At 35.6% G+C, this 22,511-nt stretch overlaps 2 protein-coding genes across 3 annotated transcripts; both read right to left on the minus strand.

The window, feature by feature from the left end:
* Nucleotides 1–6,595: 6,595 nt before the first annotated feature.
* On the minus strand, nucleotides 6,596–8,415 carry LOC137253403 (glutaminyl-peptide cyclotransferase-like). Of its 2 annotated transcripts, none has more exons than XM_067790252.1 (2): nucleotides 8,073–8,415; nucleotides 6,596–7,621 (listed from the first exon to the last, which is right to left on the minus strand). In XM_067790252.1, the coding sequence occupies exons 1-2, from the start codon at nucleotides 8,169–8,171 to the stop codon at nucleotides 6,707–6,709; spliced, it is 1,014 nt and encodes a 337-aa protein (XP_067646353.1). In that variant the 5' UTR covers nucleotides 8,172–8,415; the 3' UTR covers nucleotides 6,596–6,706. The 2 variants fall into 2 exon arrangements, with proteins under 2 accessions (XP_067646353.1, XP_067646354.1); XM_067790253.1 differs by having other exon boundaries at nucleotides 8,078–8,187.
* Nucleotides 8,416–15,253: 6,838 nt separating this feature from the next.
* Nucleotides 15,254–18,535, minus strand: LOC137252437 (glutaminyl-peptide cyclotransferase-like). The gene is made up of 2 exons (XM_067788119.1): nucleotides 18,187–18,535; nucleotides 15,254–17,598 (listed from the first exon to the last, which is right to left on the minus strand). The coding sequence occupies exons 1-2, from the start codon at nucleotides 18,286–18,288 to the stop codon at nucleotides 16,681–16,683; spliced, it is 1,020 nt and encodes a 339-aa protein (XP_067644220.1). The 5' UTR covers nucleotides 18,289–18,535; the 3' UTR covers nucleotides 15,254–16,680.
* Nucleotides 18,536–22,511: the final 3,976 nt, after the last annotated feature.

Consider the following 22,511-nt stretch of genomic DNA (forward strand, 5'->3'; position numbering starts at 1 on the left):
CATGGATGTCGCAGGTCCATTTCCTACTAACAACCGCGGAAACAAATACGTGCTGGTGGTTATGGATTATTTCAGTACATGGCCAGAGGTATACCCAATCCCACACCAAGAAGCTGAAACAGTAGCAGAAGAGGTTAAAAACGATTGGGTCGCAAGGTATGGTGTACCAATGGAGTTACATTGTGACCAAGGCAGGAATTTTGAATCAGCTGTGTTCCAAGAAATGTGCAAGAAGTTGGCCATTCGAAAAACACGGAAAACTGCATTGCATCCTCAGTCCGATGGTATGGTGGAACGTTTCAATATAACATTGGAGGAGCATTTAAGGAAAGTAGTAGACAAGTACCATAAGGAGTGGGATACACACATATCAATACTCTTGATGGCTAACCGATCGGCAGTGCATGAGACAACGGGCCAAACTCCTGCAAAGGTAATTTTCGGCAATGACCTTCGACTGCCAGCTGATTTGAAGTATGGGATAGATGCCGATGCGGAGAGAAATGTCAAGAAATCCACTGGTGTCTTGAAAGAAGAGCTGAGAGAGATATACGATCTGGTAAAGCAACGAGCAAAGATTATGAGTGACAAGATGAAAGGGAGGTACGATAAAGCCATTAATTCGGAAGGGTTTCAGGAAGGAGATTTGGTGCCACAACGAAAAAAAGGTTTCTCCCCGAAATTGCAGTGCAATTGGGAAGGCCCATACAAAGTTGTAAACGGATCAACGATGTAGTGTACCGCATACAAACCATTGGCAAACCACGAACCAATATGAAAGTGGTTCATTTGGAAAGGCTAGAACCGTTTAGATCGAGAGATTTGTCTGATCGGGACGATCAGAAAACCAACTAGTAAATTCTAGAAATGGAAGCGCCTAGAAGATGCAACGAGGAAATCAAACAGTATAAAAGGCAGCGACAGTAGAGGCGCAACAATCAGTTTGATTAAAGCATTCCATCTGTCGAGTAGTAGCAGTGTTATTTTTGAAAGTACTTTAATAAATGCCATTTTGCATCATTGAATAGTGGTGTTCTTTATTTAACAGTTTAGTGATTCGAACGTTAGAAGAGATTGCAAATAAGGGGAATTGCAGTAAAATCGTTACAGTATTTACGATCCTTTTTTTCGGGGAAGTAGACCAGAGACGGACTGGGACTGGGATTACGATTAGACCTGGGACTGAGACTCGGAGTGGGACTGTGACTGTAACAAAATATATACCACCCTGGTCCTGGTAATAAGGGTTGAAGCAGAATGAGAAGAACTTGTGAGAAGAGAAAAGAGGGAAGGAGACTGAGAAAGAGATAGAGTGAGACGAAGATAGAGATAGATGAAGCGAGAAAGACGGAAGGAGGAGTAAATAAATGGATTAAGAAAAAGTGAAGAGGGGGGAGGCAGAGTTAGACGGAAAAATGTTATTAAAATGTCTGCAGATGGACCAAATTTAGGGTCTGCTAGTTAAGCATAAAGTATCGAGTTCAATTTGGCGGGCGTTATTTATACATAATTGGGTCGTGTAAATAAAAAATTAGCAGAAACTTTTCCTTCTAGATTTTAGGAATTTTACCAATAAAAATACTACTACATTTAATTTAAAGCTATTTATACAATAGCTTGGCGGCCGCCGTGGTGTGATGGTAGCGTGCTCCGCTTACGACACCGAAGATACTGGGTTCACGCCCCGGGAAAAGCAATATGAAAATTTTAGACGCACGGTTTTTCAATCAGAAGGAAATTTTTTAAGCGGGGCGCTCTTTGGCAATCACTACGAGTGTATTTTTCCCATGAAAAGCTCTAATTGAAAACTCATCTGCCTTGCAGATGCCGTTCGGAGTCATAAAACGAGTAGTTTCCGTCCCACCAATTTGTATGAAAAATTAAAAAGGAGCACGACGCAAATTGGAAGAGAAGCTCGGCCTAAAATCTCGACTTTGAGTAAATTTTTTGTTTGAAGTGCCTAATTAAAATTTCCATGGCCTTAATGTTGAAAAATGCAAAATATTTATACAGCTTTTTAAAATGGGCGCTATTTATACATAGTTGGGTCTTCTAAATTCCAGGAATTGGAATTAAAGCAGTTTATAGAACGGAAATTTTTAATTTTTTTCCACTCAACCCATTTAACCTTGAGTAAATTTTTGTCTGGAAGTGCCTAACTTAATATCAATGCCCTTAATGATGAAAAATACAAAATATTTAAACAGCTTTTTAAAATGACATTCCTATAGAAATTTGTTATTATATTAGCTTAATATTTTTATGAAAAGAACAAAGGGCAAACCTAATTCGTGTTGTTTGTTTCCAAACTGCTATTATGTTCGCACTCGTTTAAAATTGAATAAAAGAAAAAATGAGCAGCGGACTGAGCGAATATTAGTAGCGTTCCATTGAGTCATCGAGCTCTGAATCAAGATCAAATCTCCTTAGAACGATCAGGTTCAGTATTCTGGGAGTTGGCAGCACTCAACCGATGTGTGCACATGATAGGTTTGCCTGTTATTTTCAACCTTTTTTCCAGAATCGCTCCATAAAATTTTATTAAAAAACTAAAACCAAATTATCAAACTCATAACTAGTATTATTAGTTCTTTAAAACATGCGGAAAATGGTATATATTTTCAATATAAAATTGTATGGAATTTTCCAGTTAAAAAATGATAAGAATGCTAATGGTTAACAAATGAAATGAGAAATGTCGCGAGAGTTACGAAAAGAAACGGTTTGTACAAATAACTATCGTCCAAAGGCTGATATAAAAAATTTTACTTCTGTTTTTGTTGTTGTTGTTTAAGCAGTTTTTCGCCCCATCCAATGGGTGCGACCGATCACAAATTGTCATCAATATCATCTAGCGGGAGTCCAAAGAAACTTGCTGTTTCAACAAGGGGGACCATAATGAGAGGGGTGTTAGAGGCATTGGTTCCACAATACAGTTAAAGGAATGGTTTGTGTCATGTGGGGACACATTACAAACAGGACATATGCTTCGTATGTCGTGGTTGATTCTGGATAAGTAAGAGTTTAACCTGTTACAGTATCCAGATCGAAGATGAGCTAGAGTGACTCGCGTTTCCCTAGGGAGAGTGCGTTCCTCTTCTGTTAGTTTTGGGTATTGTGCTTTGAGTACAGGATTCACCGGGCAATTTCCGACATAGAGGTCCGACGCCTGTTTGTGGAGTTCACTGAGGACCCGCTTGTGTTTTTCAGCTTCATACGGCTGTATTCTCAGGTGCCGTATTTCCACATAATGCTTATGGAGATGTCTCCTTAAGCCCCTAGGCGGGGTTGGCTCATTAATCAGATGTCTGTTGGGATGCCCAGGTTTCTGGGTATTCAACAGGAACTGTTTGGTTAGCATTTCATTTCTCTATCTAATTGGGAGTATTCTGCTTCATTATGTAGATGATGTTCTGGGGACATAAGAAGACAACCCGTGCCGGATTTGAGGGCGGTATTTGGGCAGGCCTGTAGCTTCTTCCAGTGAGTAGACTTTAGGCTTGGCGACCATATCGGGGCCGCGTAGCATGCAATTGGCCGGCCAGCAAAGCGGATGTCTTTAAAGGATTTGTATTCATGCCGCATTCCTTTTTTAAAGTTTATGAAAGTGTGTTTTTCGGTGACTATGAAATTGGCGGTACGCTCGGGCGAAATAAGTATTGGCAGGTGGTCGGATTCCAACGTTACCATCGGCTGCCAGTTGACGCAGTTTACGAGCCCTGTGCTCACGATTGATATACCTGGCGAACTGTGACAATTCCTACCATACGAATAGGGGCGTCTCCCTTTATTGTGCAGAACGTCGTTTCTTCGTTGTAGAAGGAAACCTTTTGGTTTTTCTTTTTAAGTTAACGAAACTGTAAAACGCCTTAAGGTTACAAAAAAATTTACTACTAATCCTACCAATATACTCTTTATAGCAACTACCTTCAAGGTGTTATATTTGTGACGTAAAATAGAGTAAACAGCATAGGCAATTCTTGTACCAGATAGTTTGTATCGCTTTAACGATCGTGTCTTTTGGTTTTTTAGACATTTTAATTCTTTAGTGCACCAAGCAGTTGTTAATGATGAAAACTACAAAATATTTATACAGCTTTTTAAAATGACATTTCTATAGAAATTTGTTATTATATTAGCTTAATATTTTTAATAAAAGAACAAAGCGAAAACCTTTTTCGTGTTGTTTGTTTCCAAACTGCTATTATGTTCGCACTCGTTTAAAATTGAATAAAAGGAAAAATGAGAAGCAGACTGAGCGAATATTAGTAGCGTTCCATTGAGTCATCGACCTCTGAATCACGACCAAATCTCATTGGAACTATCATGTTCAGTACGCTGAGAGTTGGCAGCACTCAACCGATGTGTACACATGATAGGTTTGCCTGTTATTTTCAACCTTTTTTCCCGAATCGCTCCTAAAATTTTACTAAAAAAGTAAAAACAAATTATCAAACTCAGCTGTACTTGTACACAGCGTATTATAACTTTGATTGGTTAACGGTTTGTTGTACAGGTATAAAAGAAAAGAGATAGACATAGACTTCCATATATCAAAATCATCATCATCATCAGTATTGAAAAAAAATGTGATTGAGCCATGTCCCTCCGTCCGTCTGTCCATTAACACGATACCTTGAGTAGATATTGAGATATCTTCAACAAATTTGGTACAAGAGCTTATCTGGACCCAGAATAGATTGGTATTGAAAAGTAGCGAAATCGGATGATAACCACGCCCACTTTTTATATATATAACATTTTGGAAAACACAAAAAACTGATTATTTAGTAAATAATACACCTAGAGTGTTGAAATTTGACGTGTGGACTGATATTAAGACACTTGATAAAAATTAAAAAAAAAATCTTATATGGGCGTGGCACCGCCCACTTGTGATAAAATCAATTTTGCAAATATTATTAATCATAAATCAAAAATCGTTAAACCTATCGTAATAAAATTCGGCAGAGAGGTTGCCTTTACTAAAATCAATGCTTTAAAGAAAAATTAATGGAATCGGTTAAGGACCACGCCCACTTTTATATAAAAGATTTTTAAAAGGGTCGTGGACGAATAATCCAAGCTATATCTTTGCAAAAAAGAGCTTTATATCAATGGTATTTCATTTCCCAAGTGGCTTTATAACAACAAATAGGAAAAACTTCAAATTTTAAAAAATGGGCGTGGCACCGCCCTTTTATGACTAAGTAATTTCCTATGTTTCGGGAGCCATAACCCGAAGAAAAATTTGTTCAGAATAGAACCATATGTATATGTATTATTGCGCAGCCTTGTAACACTATTAAGCACACAAAACAAACAACAACAACACTTCAAGTGTGCAGCTGGGTATGTATGTTATCTTTAATATTGATACAAATATTGAAGGTATATTGATGCAATGCAACTCTGCTCTTCCTGTTGTCCTTCAGTCCACTCCATTCGACTGTCTTAATTTACTGCCTTTCACTCTATTTCGAAACATTAACCATCATCCCGTCGCAAAGATCCTGAGCCAGATAAATAATTTTGCACGTAAATGCAACAACAACGATTTTAGTCAGATAAATTCAGATTGATGTCTGGTTCAATTTAGGAGCCAGATAATTTGTTTATTTCGTGTCTTTAGTTCGGCAAGGCTGCCTTTTATAAACCTACTTTTTCAAAAGGAGATGTCGCTGCTTGGCCTCTACGCTTCTCAAGTCTTCCAACGATCCTGAGCATTACCATGAGCATTGAGCGTGATACGGAGATAGAGAACTCACTGTATGATAGCTTATATTCCCGTTGAAATATAAATAATAGGGGATGTGTGGCTTCCAACAAACGTACGGAAAACAAAATCGATTTAAAACCAGGAGAAACTTAACAATAATTAAGCGCCACACGTGTAACTTGTTAACCTCATCAAAAACTTCAAATCTGGAGCTCTTTTACACGAGCAGATTTTCTGAACGATTTTTCTACATTCAATAAAATGCAGAAGAGCGGATTAACATAAACGCTTTGCGCGTTTCAAAGCAAGGATAACGGCAAAGCATAGGCACGCGCCTTGATTCCAGAAGGATGTTGCATGTAACATCGGAGATACTAAGACGACAATGACTATCTCATCAGCCTCTGTCGGTATCGTGCAAGCTTAGTTATTCTTCGTCAATAATGTAACCGATAAGGTCCAGGAAACGTGCCTTGAAAGGGTTGTGTTAAGGTTCCAGCCCAATCATCTGGGCAAACTGTAATATGCCCACGTTCAATATTCTAGGGAACCCCCCCCCCCCGGGAAATATGTATCCTTAGGAGATTGTTCCCTTCCAATTGGTAGGGTGCTGTTTGATGGAAGTTGCCCCTTCACTGGAACCTACAAAGGATATTCGTTATGGTACGCTCAGCACACTACCTCTATACCAGGGTTGCCGTTACAACAATTGCATTTATATACATGTCCCCAGGGAGATTTATTTTAGAAACTTTTTGTCTGTCGATCATGTTATAACACACCAGTTCATTAGAATTAACAACTGAATGACTTTCGTCACAACTTTTGTATGCAGTAAGAATATTTATTATTTCTTTATGGCTACATATTCTCGTCACTTCATTTATAAAAATTGAAATCGGTTTAACTTATTATTGCAAAGTTGTATGGTTATGACATTTGGAAAAATTGTATACGCCTTTACTGTGAGTTATGTTTATTATGCATTCATTTATTTATACCGCTGTTCAGGTATTCCATTATAAATAAACGTATTATACGCGATATATCTTCCGTAGCATCGTGATCAATATTTGACTCGACATCAACTTTTCTATGCCATACGCTTGGGACTCGCGGTGGTGTTACATGCAATATTGGTACTTTCCGTTTTAGGAATGGTAAATGATCACTCTGTTGATAATGAGAACGTATTGGGTTATTTCCAAAGTAGCGCTTTGGATTTATGCAACGATATAAAATTTTGGCATTTGACAAACGCTCTTCCAACGCTATAAAACGATTAAACCATTCATCAGTATTTTTAAAGAAACTATAAAATGTTGAATTGGGTGAACCAATCAAATCCAAATCTACTAATATATCCAATTTTTTTAAAGTACCATCCGCATGCCAACTATTAGCTAAATTACGAGCCCCATAAAGGCCATTGGACTCCGCCACGATAGACTCTTTACCATCAAAGAAAATAAACATTAAACTGAGTTCTGTTTTACGAAACGGTTCAAGCGCTGCCTGTAAAACGTGCGCCATATTAAGTAGCATAGCGCATGGTACTCCGTCTATAGCGCCCACAAATTTATCATATTTAAAATATTTGCTATCGTAGTGACAGGTTAGCACTAGAAACCGTTTCGCATCTGGATTAAGTTTTGCAATTATGTTATGAAATTGTACTTTTTTCAAAATAGGCACTGTCTTACGAAATGTATCATATTCAACAGACCATTGCATCTTACGTAAATTATCACTGATGTAATTGCGTACTTGCTTATGCCTTATTGTGCCAACAACACGTGGTATAAGTATTTTTTGCATTGCATTGTGTAAATGTTTCACGTCTGCAAGTTGTCCATATTTCAAGAATTCTTCTCTTGATAGCTCTATAACAGGATGCATTATCTTTAAGTAAATATTTTAGTTAGTCAGTGCCCTAATTTAAGCGGTAATATTCTAGAAAAGGGGTCGACTGCTAATACTAATAGAGAGAGGTGTCTAAAGACGCGTATTGCCCTCAACTACAATAATCCGAAGGCGGAAAATACAAATTTTAAGTCGTTGAAAAGATATTAACGAAATACCGATCAAAATTAAATGCATACAAAATCCCTTTGTACACAACATTTTTTTCAGTGCACAACATTACAACAACCACATGAAAATTTACAACTTCAGCTATCTCCGTACAGATAAAAAATTTTTATTTTCCGCCTTAGGATTATTATTTTCGAGATTAATACGCGTCTTTTAACATCTCTTTCGATACTAGCAGTCGACCCATGTTCTATACTTTTACCAAAGTCTCAATGCAGCATATTTCATTAAGTAGCGTTCTTATTTCATTGATTATTACCTGACAGCGTCCCACAGGATATTCAACACACAAATATTGTTTAACACATACACTGATGCTTAGTATGAAGAAGGTGATAAAATGTGAGCTGCTTGCCATATTGAAGCTTATTTTTCTTAAATAGTTTTAAGTACTTATATCACAGTTTAAAATGGTTAACTAAACTTGCCCTTGTCTTGTACCCTATCCAGATGTTTTCCCCACAGAAGCAACAAGTCGTTTGTCTAGACATTTTTTTATTTTTCATTTTTATAACGTGTTTTTCTTCGCGTTACTCACATGCCTGTTTATTATAAGCGTTTATTTACTTCCACTTGGCTGTTGTTTGTAATCAGATCTTGCAAGTTAAATTTGATACACTTCCCGGTGTCCGATTGAGCTGAAATTTTGCACACATGTATAACTTCGATGACAATACAATATTGCTTTGCGAGAATTCGATAAATTAGTCGATAACGGAGTAATCGGTAAAGATTTGTGTTCACAAGGGAATAAAAGCCCAAGTCCTTTGTTTAGAGGGATGGCGAATTACCTACAGCGGCTCAAGAACGAGGTAACTTCGCTTTGTTTGTGTATACAACGAACGTAGAAGTTAGGCTGTTATCGCTCAATGTTGCATACTTTTCTGCGCACTTGATTTTGTTTTACAGATTTAACCCACAGAGCAGAGATCTGCAATCAGTAGTTGTAAAATGAACGCGACATAAGCAAAGTCACAATAAAATATGATTTTAAGTTAGTTAGCACTGCTTGACACAATTTTATATGTGCTCTCTGTCAAAAATGCTTCAACTAACTAAGTCACATTTTATTTCGATTATGAATATGCCCCAATATATTCGCATCATGGTATAAAAAAGCGTGTACTCATACTCCGTCAGGGTTATTTAAACGTAGCGATTCTTATCAGTAATTTGGTCGAGAGTCTTTTTCGATAGTCTTTTCATAGCGTTGAACGTGAAAGATCTGACAATCGAAGATGCTGATATCCGAAGTGGAGCCACTTTTGGCAAACATATACGATATGTTTTCTCGAAAATCTGTATATTCATATGTATGTATGTATGTACTTAACGTTTTGTTGTTGCAAGAACACGTGAGCATGTGTATGCACATATATTCAAATTCATTTGAATGAGTCGAAGAAAGCATGGGGCGCATTTCAAAAGCACAACTGCTGGCGAAGTTGATTAGTGATAATTTCTTGGAACGCACAGTTGTAACTTTACGACAAATTAGTCAGCATAAAAATTTTCCGCTCTATTCACTCAAAGTTTTTACCGATTGGTTGTTGACAGTTGGCTCAACGTATCGTTTCAAAAGCACAATTTCTTTCACTCAGCTGATAACTGATTATTAGCAAAACTAATTAATTGATGGAAAAAAAACAGTGATCAGATTGGTGTTAATAATATAATGCATTCAGACATTAACAAAAGAGGAGGTCTTCCAAAAGAACTAGAAATATTTGTTGGTGCTAAAGTTATGTTGAGATCTAACGTTGACGTTGCTAAGGGACTTGTAAATGGAGCAATAGGTCACGTCACTGAAATTATATGGCCATATTACAGACGTCCTCAACTATACCATAACGATATACCATCGGTTTGCGTAGACTAAAAAAAGATGGCGTTCACATAATACAGCCTAAATCAGTTCAATTTCCTTCCTTAAAGAATAATGCTCCCGATTGTCTTGTCGTGGGCTTTAACTGTGCACAAAATGCAGGTAACTACTGTAGATCATGCTGTTATTTATCTAGGCTGCAAAATATTTGCTGCTGGTCAAGCTTATGTGGCTTTAAGCCGAGTTAGGTCTTTAGCAGGTCTTCGAATCGAAGAACTTGACTGTTCAAAGTTGACTTCGAAGAAACCTTGTAATGTTGATGCATTAAAAGAAATGGATAGGATGAAAAGCGTTACAAATAACTAAGTAAAGATTACATAACTAATTTAAAGAATATTTTACCTTACTAAAAATTAAAAAAAATTGATATTTAAATTAAATTTAAGAAAAAAGCTTTTTGTTAATAAAACGATCTAAAAGGTAAAAAATAAAATTAAAGAAAAAAAAATTTTTTTTAAATAAGCTGTTATTATTGGTTAATAAAATTAACTAAAAAGTAAGAAATAAATTGACAGTAAACGGCCGTGAACAGATACTATCAACCACAACAACACAGCTACGATCTGCCAAGTAAGACCTCAACCAATTTGGTATATAATTATGGGATTCTTTTCATTTTTCGAAATTTTCGATATCGAAAAATCGGGTGGTCATAGTCGCATTTCGCCCATTTTTAATACCAAGATAAAGTGAGATCAGATAAGTACGTGAACTAAGAACTAGTAAAGATATATCGATTTTTGGTCAAGTTGTCGTGTTAGCCGGCGAGGGGAAGGACGGACGGTCGACTGTGTATAAAAACTGGGCGTGGCTTCAACCGATTTCGCCCGTTTTCACAGAAAAAAGTTATCGTCATAGTTGCTATGCCCTTACCAAATTTTGCAAGGATTGGTAAATTTTTTCTAGACAATTTAAACGAAAAAGGGCGGAGCCACGCTCATTTTGAAATTTTCTTTCGTTTTTGTATTTTGTTGCACCATATCATTACTGGAGTTGAATTTTGACGTAATTTATTTATACATACTGTAAAAATATTCAATTTTTTGTTAAAATTTGACTTAAAAAATTTTTTTTAAGTGCGCGTGTTCGTCATCCGATTATGCAAATTTTTTTTATAGAAAACATATAGTAATAGGAGTAACGTTTCTGCCAAATTTCATCATGATATCTTCAACGACTGCCAAATTAAAGCTTGCAAAACTTTTAAATTACCTTCTTTTAAAAGTGGACGGTGCCACGCCCATTGTCCAAACTTTTGCTAATTTTCTATTCTACGTTATAAGTTCAACTCACCTACCAAGTTTCATCGCTGTATCCGTCTTTGGTAATGAATTATCGCATTTTTTCGGTTTTTCGAAATTTTCGATATCGAAAAAGTGCGCGTGGTTATAGGCCGATATCGTTCATTTTAAATAGCGATCTGAGATGAGTGCCCAGAAATCTACATACCAAATTTCATCAAGATACCTCAAAATTTACTCAAGTTATCGTGTTAACGGGCGGACGGACGGACGGACATGGCTAAATGAATTTCTTTTTTCGCCCAGATCATTTTGATATGAGGAAGTCTATATCTATCTCGATTAATTTATGCCGTTACGGGGTACCGTTATGCGAACAAAATTAATATACTCTGTGAGCTCTGTTCAGCTGAGTATAAAAATGTAGAAAAATTAAGTAAGGAAGTCTAAGTTCAGGTGAAACCGAAGATTACATACCCGACTGTACACTTGAAATACTGTTGTTGTTTGTTTTGTGTGCTTAATAGTGCTACAAGGCTGCGCAATATTACATATACATATGGTTCTATTCTGAACTAATTTCTATTCGAGTTATGGCTCCCGAAACATAGGAAATTACTTAGTCATAAAAGGGCGGTGTCACGCCCATTTTTTTAAATTTGAAGAATTTCCTATTTGTTGTTATAAATCCACTTGGGAAATGAAATACCATTCATATAAAGCTCTTTTTTGCAAAGATATAGCTTAGTTGATTCGTCCACGACCCTTTTAAAAATCTTTTATATAAAAGTGGGCGTGGTCCTTAACGGATTTCGTAAATTTTTCTTCAAAACTTTCCTTATAGTAAGGCAACCTCTCTGCCCAATTTTTTTACGATAGGTTTAAGGATTTTTGATTTATGATTAATAATATTTGTATAATTGATTTTATCACAAGTGGGCGGTGCCACCCCTGTTTAAAATTTTTTTTTTTCAAATTTTTATCAAGAGCCTCAATATCAGTCCACGCGTCAAATTTCAACATTCTAGGTGTATTATTTACTAAATAATCAGGTTTTTTGTGTTTTCCATAATGTTATATATATATATATAAATTGGGCGTGGTTATCATCCGATTTCGCTCATTTTCAATACCAATATATTCTGGATCCAGGTAAGGTCGCGTACCAAATTTTGTGAAGATATCTCAATATTTACTCAAGTTATCATGTTAACGGACAGACGGACGGACGGGCATGGCTCAATCAAATTTTTTTTTTTAATACTGATGATGATGATGATTTTGATATATGGAAGTCTATATCTTTCTCGATTCCTTTATACCTGTACAACCAATCGTTATCCAAGTTATCCAATCAAAGTTATAATACCCTATGTACAAGTACAGCTGGGTATAAAAATACTACTATATTTAAGTTAAAGCTATTTATACAATAGCTTGGCGGCCGCCGTGGTGTGATGGCAGCGTGCTCCGCCTACCGCACTGAAGATCCTGGGTTCACGTTCCGAGCAAAGCAACATCAAAATTTTAGAAACATGTTTTTAAATTTTAAAAAAAATTTCTAAGTGGAGTCGCCCCTCCGCAGCGTTTGGCAAGCACTCCGAGTGTATTTCTGCCATAAAATGCTCTCAGTGAAAACTTATCTGCCTTGCAGATACCGTTCGGAGCCGGCATAAAAGGTGTAGGTCTAGTCCCGTCAATTTGTAGGAAAAATTAAAAAGGAGCACGTTGCAATTTGGAAGAGAATCTCGGCCTAAAATCTCTTCGGAGGTTATCGCGCCTTAGATTTTTTTTTTTATTTATACAAAATAAACTTTTTTTACTCGGCTTTGAGTAAATTTTTGGTTTGAAGTGCCTAATTAAAACTTCAATGCCCTTAATGATGAAAAATATAAAATATTTAAACAGCTTTTTAAACGACATGTCTATAGAAATTTGTTCTTATATTAGCTTTATATTTCTATGAAAAGAACAAAGCGTAAACTTAATTAGTGTTGTTTGTTTCCAAACTGCTATTGTGTTCGTACGCGTTTATACCTGCGTAAAAGCAAACACGGGCAGCACACTGAGCGAATATTAGTAGCGTTCCATTGAGTCATCGAGCTTTGAATCACGATCAAATCTCTTTAGAACTGTCAGGTTCAGTACTCTCAGATCGGCAGCACTGAAGGGAAAGAGGGAAAGCCTAACCGGTAGAGTTTGTGTAAGAGTAAAGCATGGGAGACTTTATCAAACACCTTACAAAAATCTGTATAAGTAACATCAATTTCGTAGTTAGATTTGGAGCTTTGGATACAAGGGTCGTGAACTCAAGAAGGTTAGAGACTGTTGACTTTCCCTTATAAAAACCGTGCTGTGATAAGTCAATAATCGAAGATACACTGAACGCTAGTTGCTTTGTGACAATCGCTTCGAACAGCTCGGGAATGGCGTTGAGTTTAGCTATTCCTCTGTAATTTGTGATACAAGATCTGCTGCCACTCTTATAGAGAGGAATTATAAATGACTCTTTCTACTGCATAGGAAACATCGCTTGCTTCAGCGAGGCATTAAACAAACAAGCTAGAGGTCGATTTAGGTATTGTGTACACATTTTCAGCACAACTGACGGAATTTGATCAGGTCCAGCAGAGTAAGATATTTTCAGATTATCCAGATGCCAAAGATAATCCTCAGCACTAATAAAAGGAAATAATGCCCAATTCTGTGATGAATTCGAATAGTTAGATTTATAAAAATCTACAAATATATTAGCAATTATGGCATTATCGTTCGAATATGATCGTTAAGCTTCATTGTAGAAGGAAACCCTTTAGTCTTTCTTTTTGAGTTAATCTTAGGGTCATAAAAAATTTTACTACTGACCCTACTAATATTCACTTTATAGCAACTGCCGTCAAGGTGTTATATTTGTGACGTAAAATAGAGTAAACAGCATAGGCAATTCTTGTACCAGATAGTTTGTATCGCTTGAACGATCGTGTCTTTTGGTTTTTTAGACATTTTAATTCTTTAGTGCACCAAGCAGTTGTTAATGATGAAAAATACAAAATATTTATACAGCTTTTTAAAATGACATTTCTATAGAAATTTGTTATTATATTAGCTTAATATTTTTAATAAAAGACTAAAGCGAAAACCTTTTTCGTGTTGTTTGTTTCCAAACTGCTATTATGTTCGCACTCGTTTAAAATTGAATAAAAGGAAAAATGAGAAGCAGACTGAGCGAAAATTAGTAGCGTTCCATTGAGTCATCGACCTCTGAATCACGACCAAATCTCATTCGAACTATCACGTTCAGTACGCTGAGAGTTGGCAGCACTCAACCGATGTGTACACATGATAGATTTGCCTGTTATTTTCAACCTTTTTCCCCGAATCGCTCCATAAAATTTTACTAAAAAAGTAAAAACAAATTATCAAACTCATAACTAGTATTATTAGTTCTTTAAAACATGCCGAAAATGGGATATATTTTCAATATAAAATTGTAAGGCATTTTGCACTTAAAAAAAACTAAAGTGCTAATAGTTAACAAAGGGGTCGGCAGTTAAAACACGTCCACAAATGTCGGTAGAGTTAAGAAAAGAAACGTTTTGAACTAAATAACTATCGTCCCAAGGCTGATATTAAAAATTTTACTTCTGTGAGGAGCTTGGGCAAAGCCCAATTGCACATTTTGTTGTGCTTGTTGCATTTTTCAAATAAAAAATGTATAGTTTTTTTTATCATGATTGAAAATGAATATAATGTAATTATCTTCTGGCTTTAATAATTTGGTATCAAACTCAAAGCTAAAATGTATGGGTTGTAGAATGGAAAAAGTATGTTAAATATCGAATGCCCTTGTGTATATGTCTGTAAGTGCTACCAAGTATTTAGCAAATGGCTACAAGTAACGAATTACGTCTCTTATTATATTTATCCTCTTTGGTATCGTTACATACGATCATTGATTGCCAACCATACGAAAGCAAGTTATGTGACAAGCCAGTCCTATAGGATAAATAATTTATTTGGAATTGATATTGCTTTTTAGGACAAAACATAGATTGTATGCTCTTTTAACATTGCAGTACAATTGCAAATGTAGAACTGCTTAATCTTAATCTTTCACGAATGTGGTCATGCCAATTATGTCTCGTAAAGAATACGAAACTTTTTTTTTGTGTAACTTTGTTCCTTCATAAACAAATTTAAAAGCAGAAAATATTCCAAACACCTTTTCATACTTGACCTTATATCAAGCGATATATTGAGTTTTGAAAGAAATTAATTAATTATTTATTTATTTATTCATATTATAGTCTAGGACAATTAGAACCTCCTTACAGACTATTTACAAATGTGTATTAAATAAGAAATATTAAATAATCAAATTACTTCATTCAATAGCATTTTAAACCTAAATTTATTTAATGAAAAATCAATCTCTTTTGAATACAGCAAATCAAGCTCCCTCATTGCCCGCGAACAGATACTATTAAACACAGCAAAACAGCTTCGATCTGCCAAGTAAGACCTCACCCAAGAAAATATACTAGAATGTAAGCCCAAGCCAGTAAGTTCGGGTATTAGTAATTAATGGTTGACTTTGTCAAAAGCATTCGAAAAATCGGTATAGATAGTGTCTGCTTGTGCTCTCCTATTAAATGAAGAAATAAAAAATTCACAAATTGCTGCTAGACTAGTTACAGTCGATCTGTCAGGCATAAATCCATGCTGATTACGAGAAATCAAGATCTTTACAGCGAAGAATATTTTGTTCTTGACTACAATTACAAACAATTTCGAGAGAGTTGAAAGTTTGGAAATGGGACGGTAGTTAGCCTAGGCCAATTTATGTATGTGTTTCAACCACAAACATATTGCTTAGCTATGGTATGGCTATCATTAAGGCATTATGCTATGGCGCCAATAACATAATACATTGATTTCTATAAGGTTGATTGCATCAGCTGTTTTATACGGAGTTTGGCAGGGCCTTAAAGTACTAATTGTGCAATTTTCTTCTTACCTCATGTTCTATTCATTAAAGAGGGAACTTTAAAGCTAAGAAAAAAGTTTGATCTCAAAGAAATATCGCCATTTCGACTGCTGATTGAAATATTACCATAACTCAGCTACCGTTCCGAAAATCCTCTATCATAGCATAAATTCTATATGTTTTGACGTGAACTGCAGCGTTTATGAAAAAAGAGTTCTGAAGTGGGGTGTTCAGCCGATTAGGGTGGTTTTCCACTCAGGAATCGACTTATAACAACACCCTGCAATTCTAAAGCCATTGCTTGAGTTAAAAATTCTTGAACATCCATTCTAGTTACATCTGTAAAAACACTCGCATATAAGCGGCCCGAACAACCCAGATTTTGTGATAACACGACAAACAGTTCTCCATCCACAACTCCTGGTCATTTAAAATCTTCATAGCACGCATCAGATGTACCACGCGCAGCACAAATCACTGTGTCTGTTATAGATCTTAGTGCCACCTTACGCGCACATGTGGTCTTTGACAATATAGTCCAGACAGTAGACGGTGGAGTATTAACATATGACTTTCGTCACAACTTTTGTATGCAGTAAGAATATTTATTATTTATTTATGGCTACATATTCTCATCACTTCATTTATAAAAATTGAAATAGGTTTATCAAGCTGTTATTATTGCAAAGTCGTATGGTAATGACACTTGGAAAAATTGTATACACCTTTACTGTGAGTTCTGTTTATTATGCATTCATTTATTTATACCGCTGTGCAGGTATTCCATTATAAATAAACGTATTATACGCGATATATCGTCCGTAGCATCGTGATCAATTATTGACCCGTTATCTTCTTTAGTATGCCATACGGGTGGGTGAATCTTTGGTGTTAGATGCAATATTGGTACGTTCTGTTGTAGGAATGGCATATGATCACGCTTAAAATCACGAGAACGTATTAGTTCAGTTTCAAAATAGCGCCTTGGATTTGTGCAACCTAACTTATTGGCATCTGACCAACGCTCTTCCAATGCTATAAAACGTGAAAACCATGCTTCAGTATTTGCAAAGGAACTCTTAAATGTCGTACCGGCTGAACCAATCATATCCAGTGCTACTAATATATCCAATTTATTTAAAGTACCATCCTCTCGCCAAAGGTTAGCTAAATGACAAGCCCCGTAAGGGAAATTGTCCACGTTTCGGTTCTCTGGAGGCTCTCTTCCATCAAAGAAAATAAACATTAAACTGAGTTCTGTTTTACGAAACGGCTCAAGCGCTGCCTGTAAAACGCGCGCCATATTAAGTAGCATAGCGCATGGTACTGCGTCTAAAGCGCCTAATAATGTATTAGATTTAGAATATTGGCTATCATAGTGGCAGGTTAGCACTAGAAACCGTTTTGCTTTTGGATTAAGTTTTGCAATTACGTTATGAAAATGTACATTGCTCAAAATATGCACTGTCGCATAAAATGCATCATACTGAACAGACCATCCCATCTGATGTAAACTACCACTGATGTAGTTGCGTACTCGCGTATGCCCGCTTGTGCCAGCCACACGTGGTATAAGTATATTTTCCACTGCTTTACGTAAATGTTCCACGTCTTTAAGTTTTCCATATTTTAAGAACTCTTCTCTAGATAGCTCTTTAACAGGATGCATTATCTTTAAGTAAATATTTTAGTTAGTCAGTGCCCTAATTTAAACGGTAATAGTCTAGAAAAGGGGTCGACTGCTAATACGCGTCAAAAAATATTGAGAGAGGTGTCGAAAGACGCGTATTTACCTCGACAACAATAATCCGAAGGCGACTGCTAATACGGAAAATACAAATTTTAATTCGTTGAAAAGATATTAACGAAATACCGAAAAATTACCCCGGGGTGGGATCCATGGTAATTTTGAGCAGAACATCTTTCTGCGTTGGCGGCCTTCGGCCGCGCTTATAAAAAATTACCCTGTTCAGCCCACCAATGGGGTGGGATCAAAATTAAATGCGTACAAAATCCCTTTGAACACAACATTTTTTTCAGTGCACAACATTACAACAACCACATGAAAATTTACAACTTCAGCTATCTCCGGATAGATAAAAAATTTTTATTTTCCGCCTAAGGATTATTATTTTCGAGATTAATACGCGTCTTTTAACACCTCTTTCGATATTAGCAGTCGACCCATGTTCTACACTTTTACCAAAGTCTCAATGCAGCATATTTCATTAAGTAGCGTTCTTATTTCATTGATTATTACCTTACAGTCGAGTCCCACAGGATATTCAACACACAAATGCTGTTTAACACATACACTGATGCTTACTACGAAGAAGGTGATAAAATTTGAGCTGCCTGCCATATTGAAGCTTATTTTTCTTAAATAGTTTTAAGTACTTATATCACAGTTTAAAATGGTTAACTAAACTTGCCCTTGTCTTGTACTCTATCCAGATGTTTTCCCCACAGAAGCAACAAGTCGTTTGTCTAGAAATTTTTTTATTTTTCATTTTTATAACATGTTTTTCTTCGTGTTACTCACATGCCTGTTTATTTTTTAGTATTGGTATGCATATTGCTTGATTGCTTGTTATGGTTTTTTATGTTGATAGCTACATATGTTTTTCTTTAAAACCGCTCATAGAGTACCACGTATCCGCAATGATACTGTTTACTTAATATATCAAATATTTTTGGTAATTAAAATTGTACGTGGCTAACATAGATTGGTGGCCGGTGCAGCAGAATCAAGAAAATTATTCTGTTAGCAGTGGAGAAAACAATTAAAGGGTCTGGCAAAGTTGACATAGTCATAACGCCATTGTCATAACCATATTTTTTACTTATCCATACCAATTGGCATCTATTATTGGTGCCTTAGCCTAAAAATCGCGAAATTTTCATAAATATGATGAAAACGTAACAAATTACAAACATATTCCAAAAATACAAAGTGTCTTAGTCAAAACGTATCCAAAACAATTAAAACAAGTAAGGACGGGACTGTCTTCGGCTGTGCCGAAGACTACATACCTTTCATGAATGGGGCTGAACAATAATCTTATCCCGTTCGTCATCTCCAAATAATCGGATGTATAAGATAAGAAATATATAGTGAACAGATGTACATACCTAAACGATTTTTAAGATAAATATAAAATAAACAAGTAAGGAAGGCTAAGTTCGGGTGTAACTGAACATTAGATACTCAGCTGAGAGCTTTGGAGACAAAATAAGGGAAAATCACCATTTAGCAAAATGAACCTAGGATAACCCTGGAATGTGTTTGTATGACATGTGTGTCAAATTAAAGGTGTTAATGATTATTTAAAACGTAGTGGGCCTTAGTTCTATAGGTGGTTATCAAATTAAAAGTATTAATGAGGGCTTTAAAAGGGAGTAGCGCTTAGTTATATATGTGAAGGCGTTTTCGAGATATCGAGCAAAATGTGGACCAGGGTGACCCAGAACATCTTCTGTCGGGTACCGCTAATTTATTTATATATGTCATACCACGAACAGTATTCCTGCCAAGATTCCAAGGGCTTTTGATTTCGCCCTGCAGAACTTTTTCATTTTCTTCTACTTAATATGGTAGGTGTCACAGCCATTTTACAAAGTTTTTTCTAAAGTTATATTTTGCGTCAAAAAACCAATCCAATTACCATGTTTCATCTCTTTTTTCATATTTGGTACAGAATTATGGCATTTTTTTTCATTTTTCGTAATTTTCGATATCGGAAAAGTGGGCGTGGTCATAGTCGGATTTCAGCCATATTTTACACCAAGACTTCAGATAAGTACGTGAACTAAGTTTAGTTAAGATATATCGTTTTTTGCGCAAGTTATCATGTTAACGGCCGAGCGGAAGGACCGACGGTCGACTGTGTATAAAAATTGGGCGTGGCTGCAACCGATTTCACCCATTTTCACAGAAAACAGTTATCGTTATTATCAAATTTTACAAGGATTGGTAAATTTTTGTTCGACTTATGACATTAAAAGTATTCTAGACAAATTAAATTAAAAAGGGCGGAGTTACGCCCATTTTGAAATTTTCTTTTATCTGTGTGTTTTGTTGCACCATATCATTACTGGAGTCGAATGTTTACATAATTTACTTTTATACTGTAAAGATATTAAATTTTTTGTTAAAATTTGACTAAAAAAAAATTTTTTTTTAAGTGGGCGTGTTCGTCATCCGATTTCGCTAATTATAAGCTTTCATTTACTTTCACTTTTATTGTCTGTAATGGAATCTTGCAAGTTAAATTTGATACACTTCCCGGTGTCCGATTGAGCTGAAATTTTGCACACATGTATAACTCCGATGACAATGCAATATTACTTTGTTAGAATTCGATAAATTAATCGATAACACAGTTATCGGTAAAGATTTGTATTTACTTTGTCATAACAGCCTAAGTCCCATACAAACACGCCGGTACCTATCCGTGGATTGTGATATTTGGACGTGGTGAATCACGTGACACGCGTGGTGAATCTCATCGCTTGCGAAAAGCGGAGACACAACCCTCTGTTGTATTTCTGTGTATAACCAACATAGCTGAATTTTTAAGGCTGTTTAAGCCTGTAATCTTTTGTGTAATTTATTTTGCCTTTGGAAAAATTACCTATTTGAAAAAAGCTGGCTGAAAAATATTGGCATAACAGCTTAAGTTAAATCAAGAATGGAAAATCTTTGGAAAATTTGAGCAGATGTGGCAATTTCGCGCGTCCGTTGAACGAAATATTGACAATCTGCTGATCATCGCTAAGAAATTAGCGACATTCCATCAACTAAGCAGCACTTTAGCAATACTACTGTTATTATTTGGCCGCTCAAACACACAAATATTAATTGTGCATTAAATCTAAAATATACAAATACACCATAATAATTTACACGGCCAAAGCCATAATAATTCACACGGGTCATCAATTCTTTCTCTGATTCAAAATCTGAACTACCAGCGCTACCGTCAACAGCTCAGTGTCATCACTGCCAGTAGCGCCAATAACACCAAACTCGTGCCTGACACACAAAAGTCGTTTCACTCAATAGCGCAAGTAAAATGTACTACGCACTCACTACTAAGAAGCGTCAAAAATTCGCTTGGAGTAATTTCGTCAATGAGCTACCATTGAGCTGGCACCGCATTGGCGCTGGCGCCATGCAATTTACATCACTAAAATTGGCCGAATGCCCAGGCTCATGACTTCAATACTTATATTTACAATGCTTTAAACTTTAAATACACCTCTGAAGTTGCTGCGCATAAAATGTGTACTAATAAATTCCAATACGCATTATACGCAGATGTAACTGATATATGTGTTTTTGTTTCACCCCCTATACTTATATTTAAAGCTTTTATAAGAACAAGCTTCTATTACTTGTTAATAAAACGAACTAAAAAGTAAAAAATAAAATTAAAGAAAAAAAAACTTTTTTAAAAATAAGCTTTTATTATTTTGGTTAATAAAATTAACTAAAAAGTAAACAATAAATTGACTCTAAAGAAATATAACACTTTATAAGTTCATTGTAAGCTTAAACGATAATTAGGCTTTTTCGTCTGCGACAAAAAAATTCTATATTGTACATAATTATATATTTTTAACATTAAAGCTTTACACCTAAATTACTAAATCTTACAGTTTATATCACAGTCCTAATTGTTCTAATAAAAGCGTGTTACATTGCGATAGCAAGAAAATGAGATCCTAAATGTTCTTAATTATACCATCAAAATTTAACACGTTTTTTATTAGAACAATTAGGACTGTGATATAAACTGTAAGATTTAATAATTTAGGTGTAAAGTTTTAATGTTAAAAATATATAATTATGTACAATATAGAATTTTTTTGTCGCAGACGAAAAAGCCTAATTATCGTTTAAGCTTACAATGAACTTATAAAGTGTTATATTTCTTTAGAGTCAATTTATTGTTTACTTTTTAGTTAATTTTATTAACCAAAATAATAAAAGCTTATTTTTAAAAAAGTTTTTTTTTCTTTAATTTTATTTTTATTTGGCACACATATAGTAACAGGAGTAACGTGCCTACCAAATTTCATCACGACTGCCAAATTACAGCTTGCAAAACTTTTAAAAGTGGGCGGTGCCACGCCCATTGTCCATCGCTTTATCCGTCTTTGGTAATGAATTTTCGCACTTTTTCGGTTTTTCGAAATATTCGATATCGAAAAAGTGGGCGTGGTTGTAGTCCGATTTCGTTCATTTTAAATGGCGATCTGAGATGAGCGCCCATGGACCTACATACCAAATTTCATCAAGATACCTCCAAATTTACTCAAGTTATCGTGTTTAGAGACGGACAGACGGACGGACATGGCTAAATGAATTTTTTTTTCACCCAGATCATTTTGATATATAGAAGTCTATATCTATCTCGATTAGTTTATGCCGTTACGGATTACCTTTATGCGAACAAAGTTAATATACTCTGTGAGCTCTGCTCAGCTGAGTATAAAAATGGCAAAAAACCCCCTTATCTGAACGATCGGTTGTATGGGATATATACTATATATAGCTCCGATCAAAGTGATTTTTTCAGG

Source organism: Eurosta solidaginis, chromosome 5 (genome assembly GCF_040869045.1).
Source record: "Eurosta solidaginis isolate ZX-2024a chromosome 5, ASM4086904v1, whole genome shotgun sequence".
Classification (NCBI taxonomy): domain Eukaryota; kingdom Metazoa; phylum Arthropoda; class Insecta; order Diptera; family Tephritidae; genus Eurosta; species Eurosta solidaginis.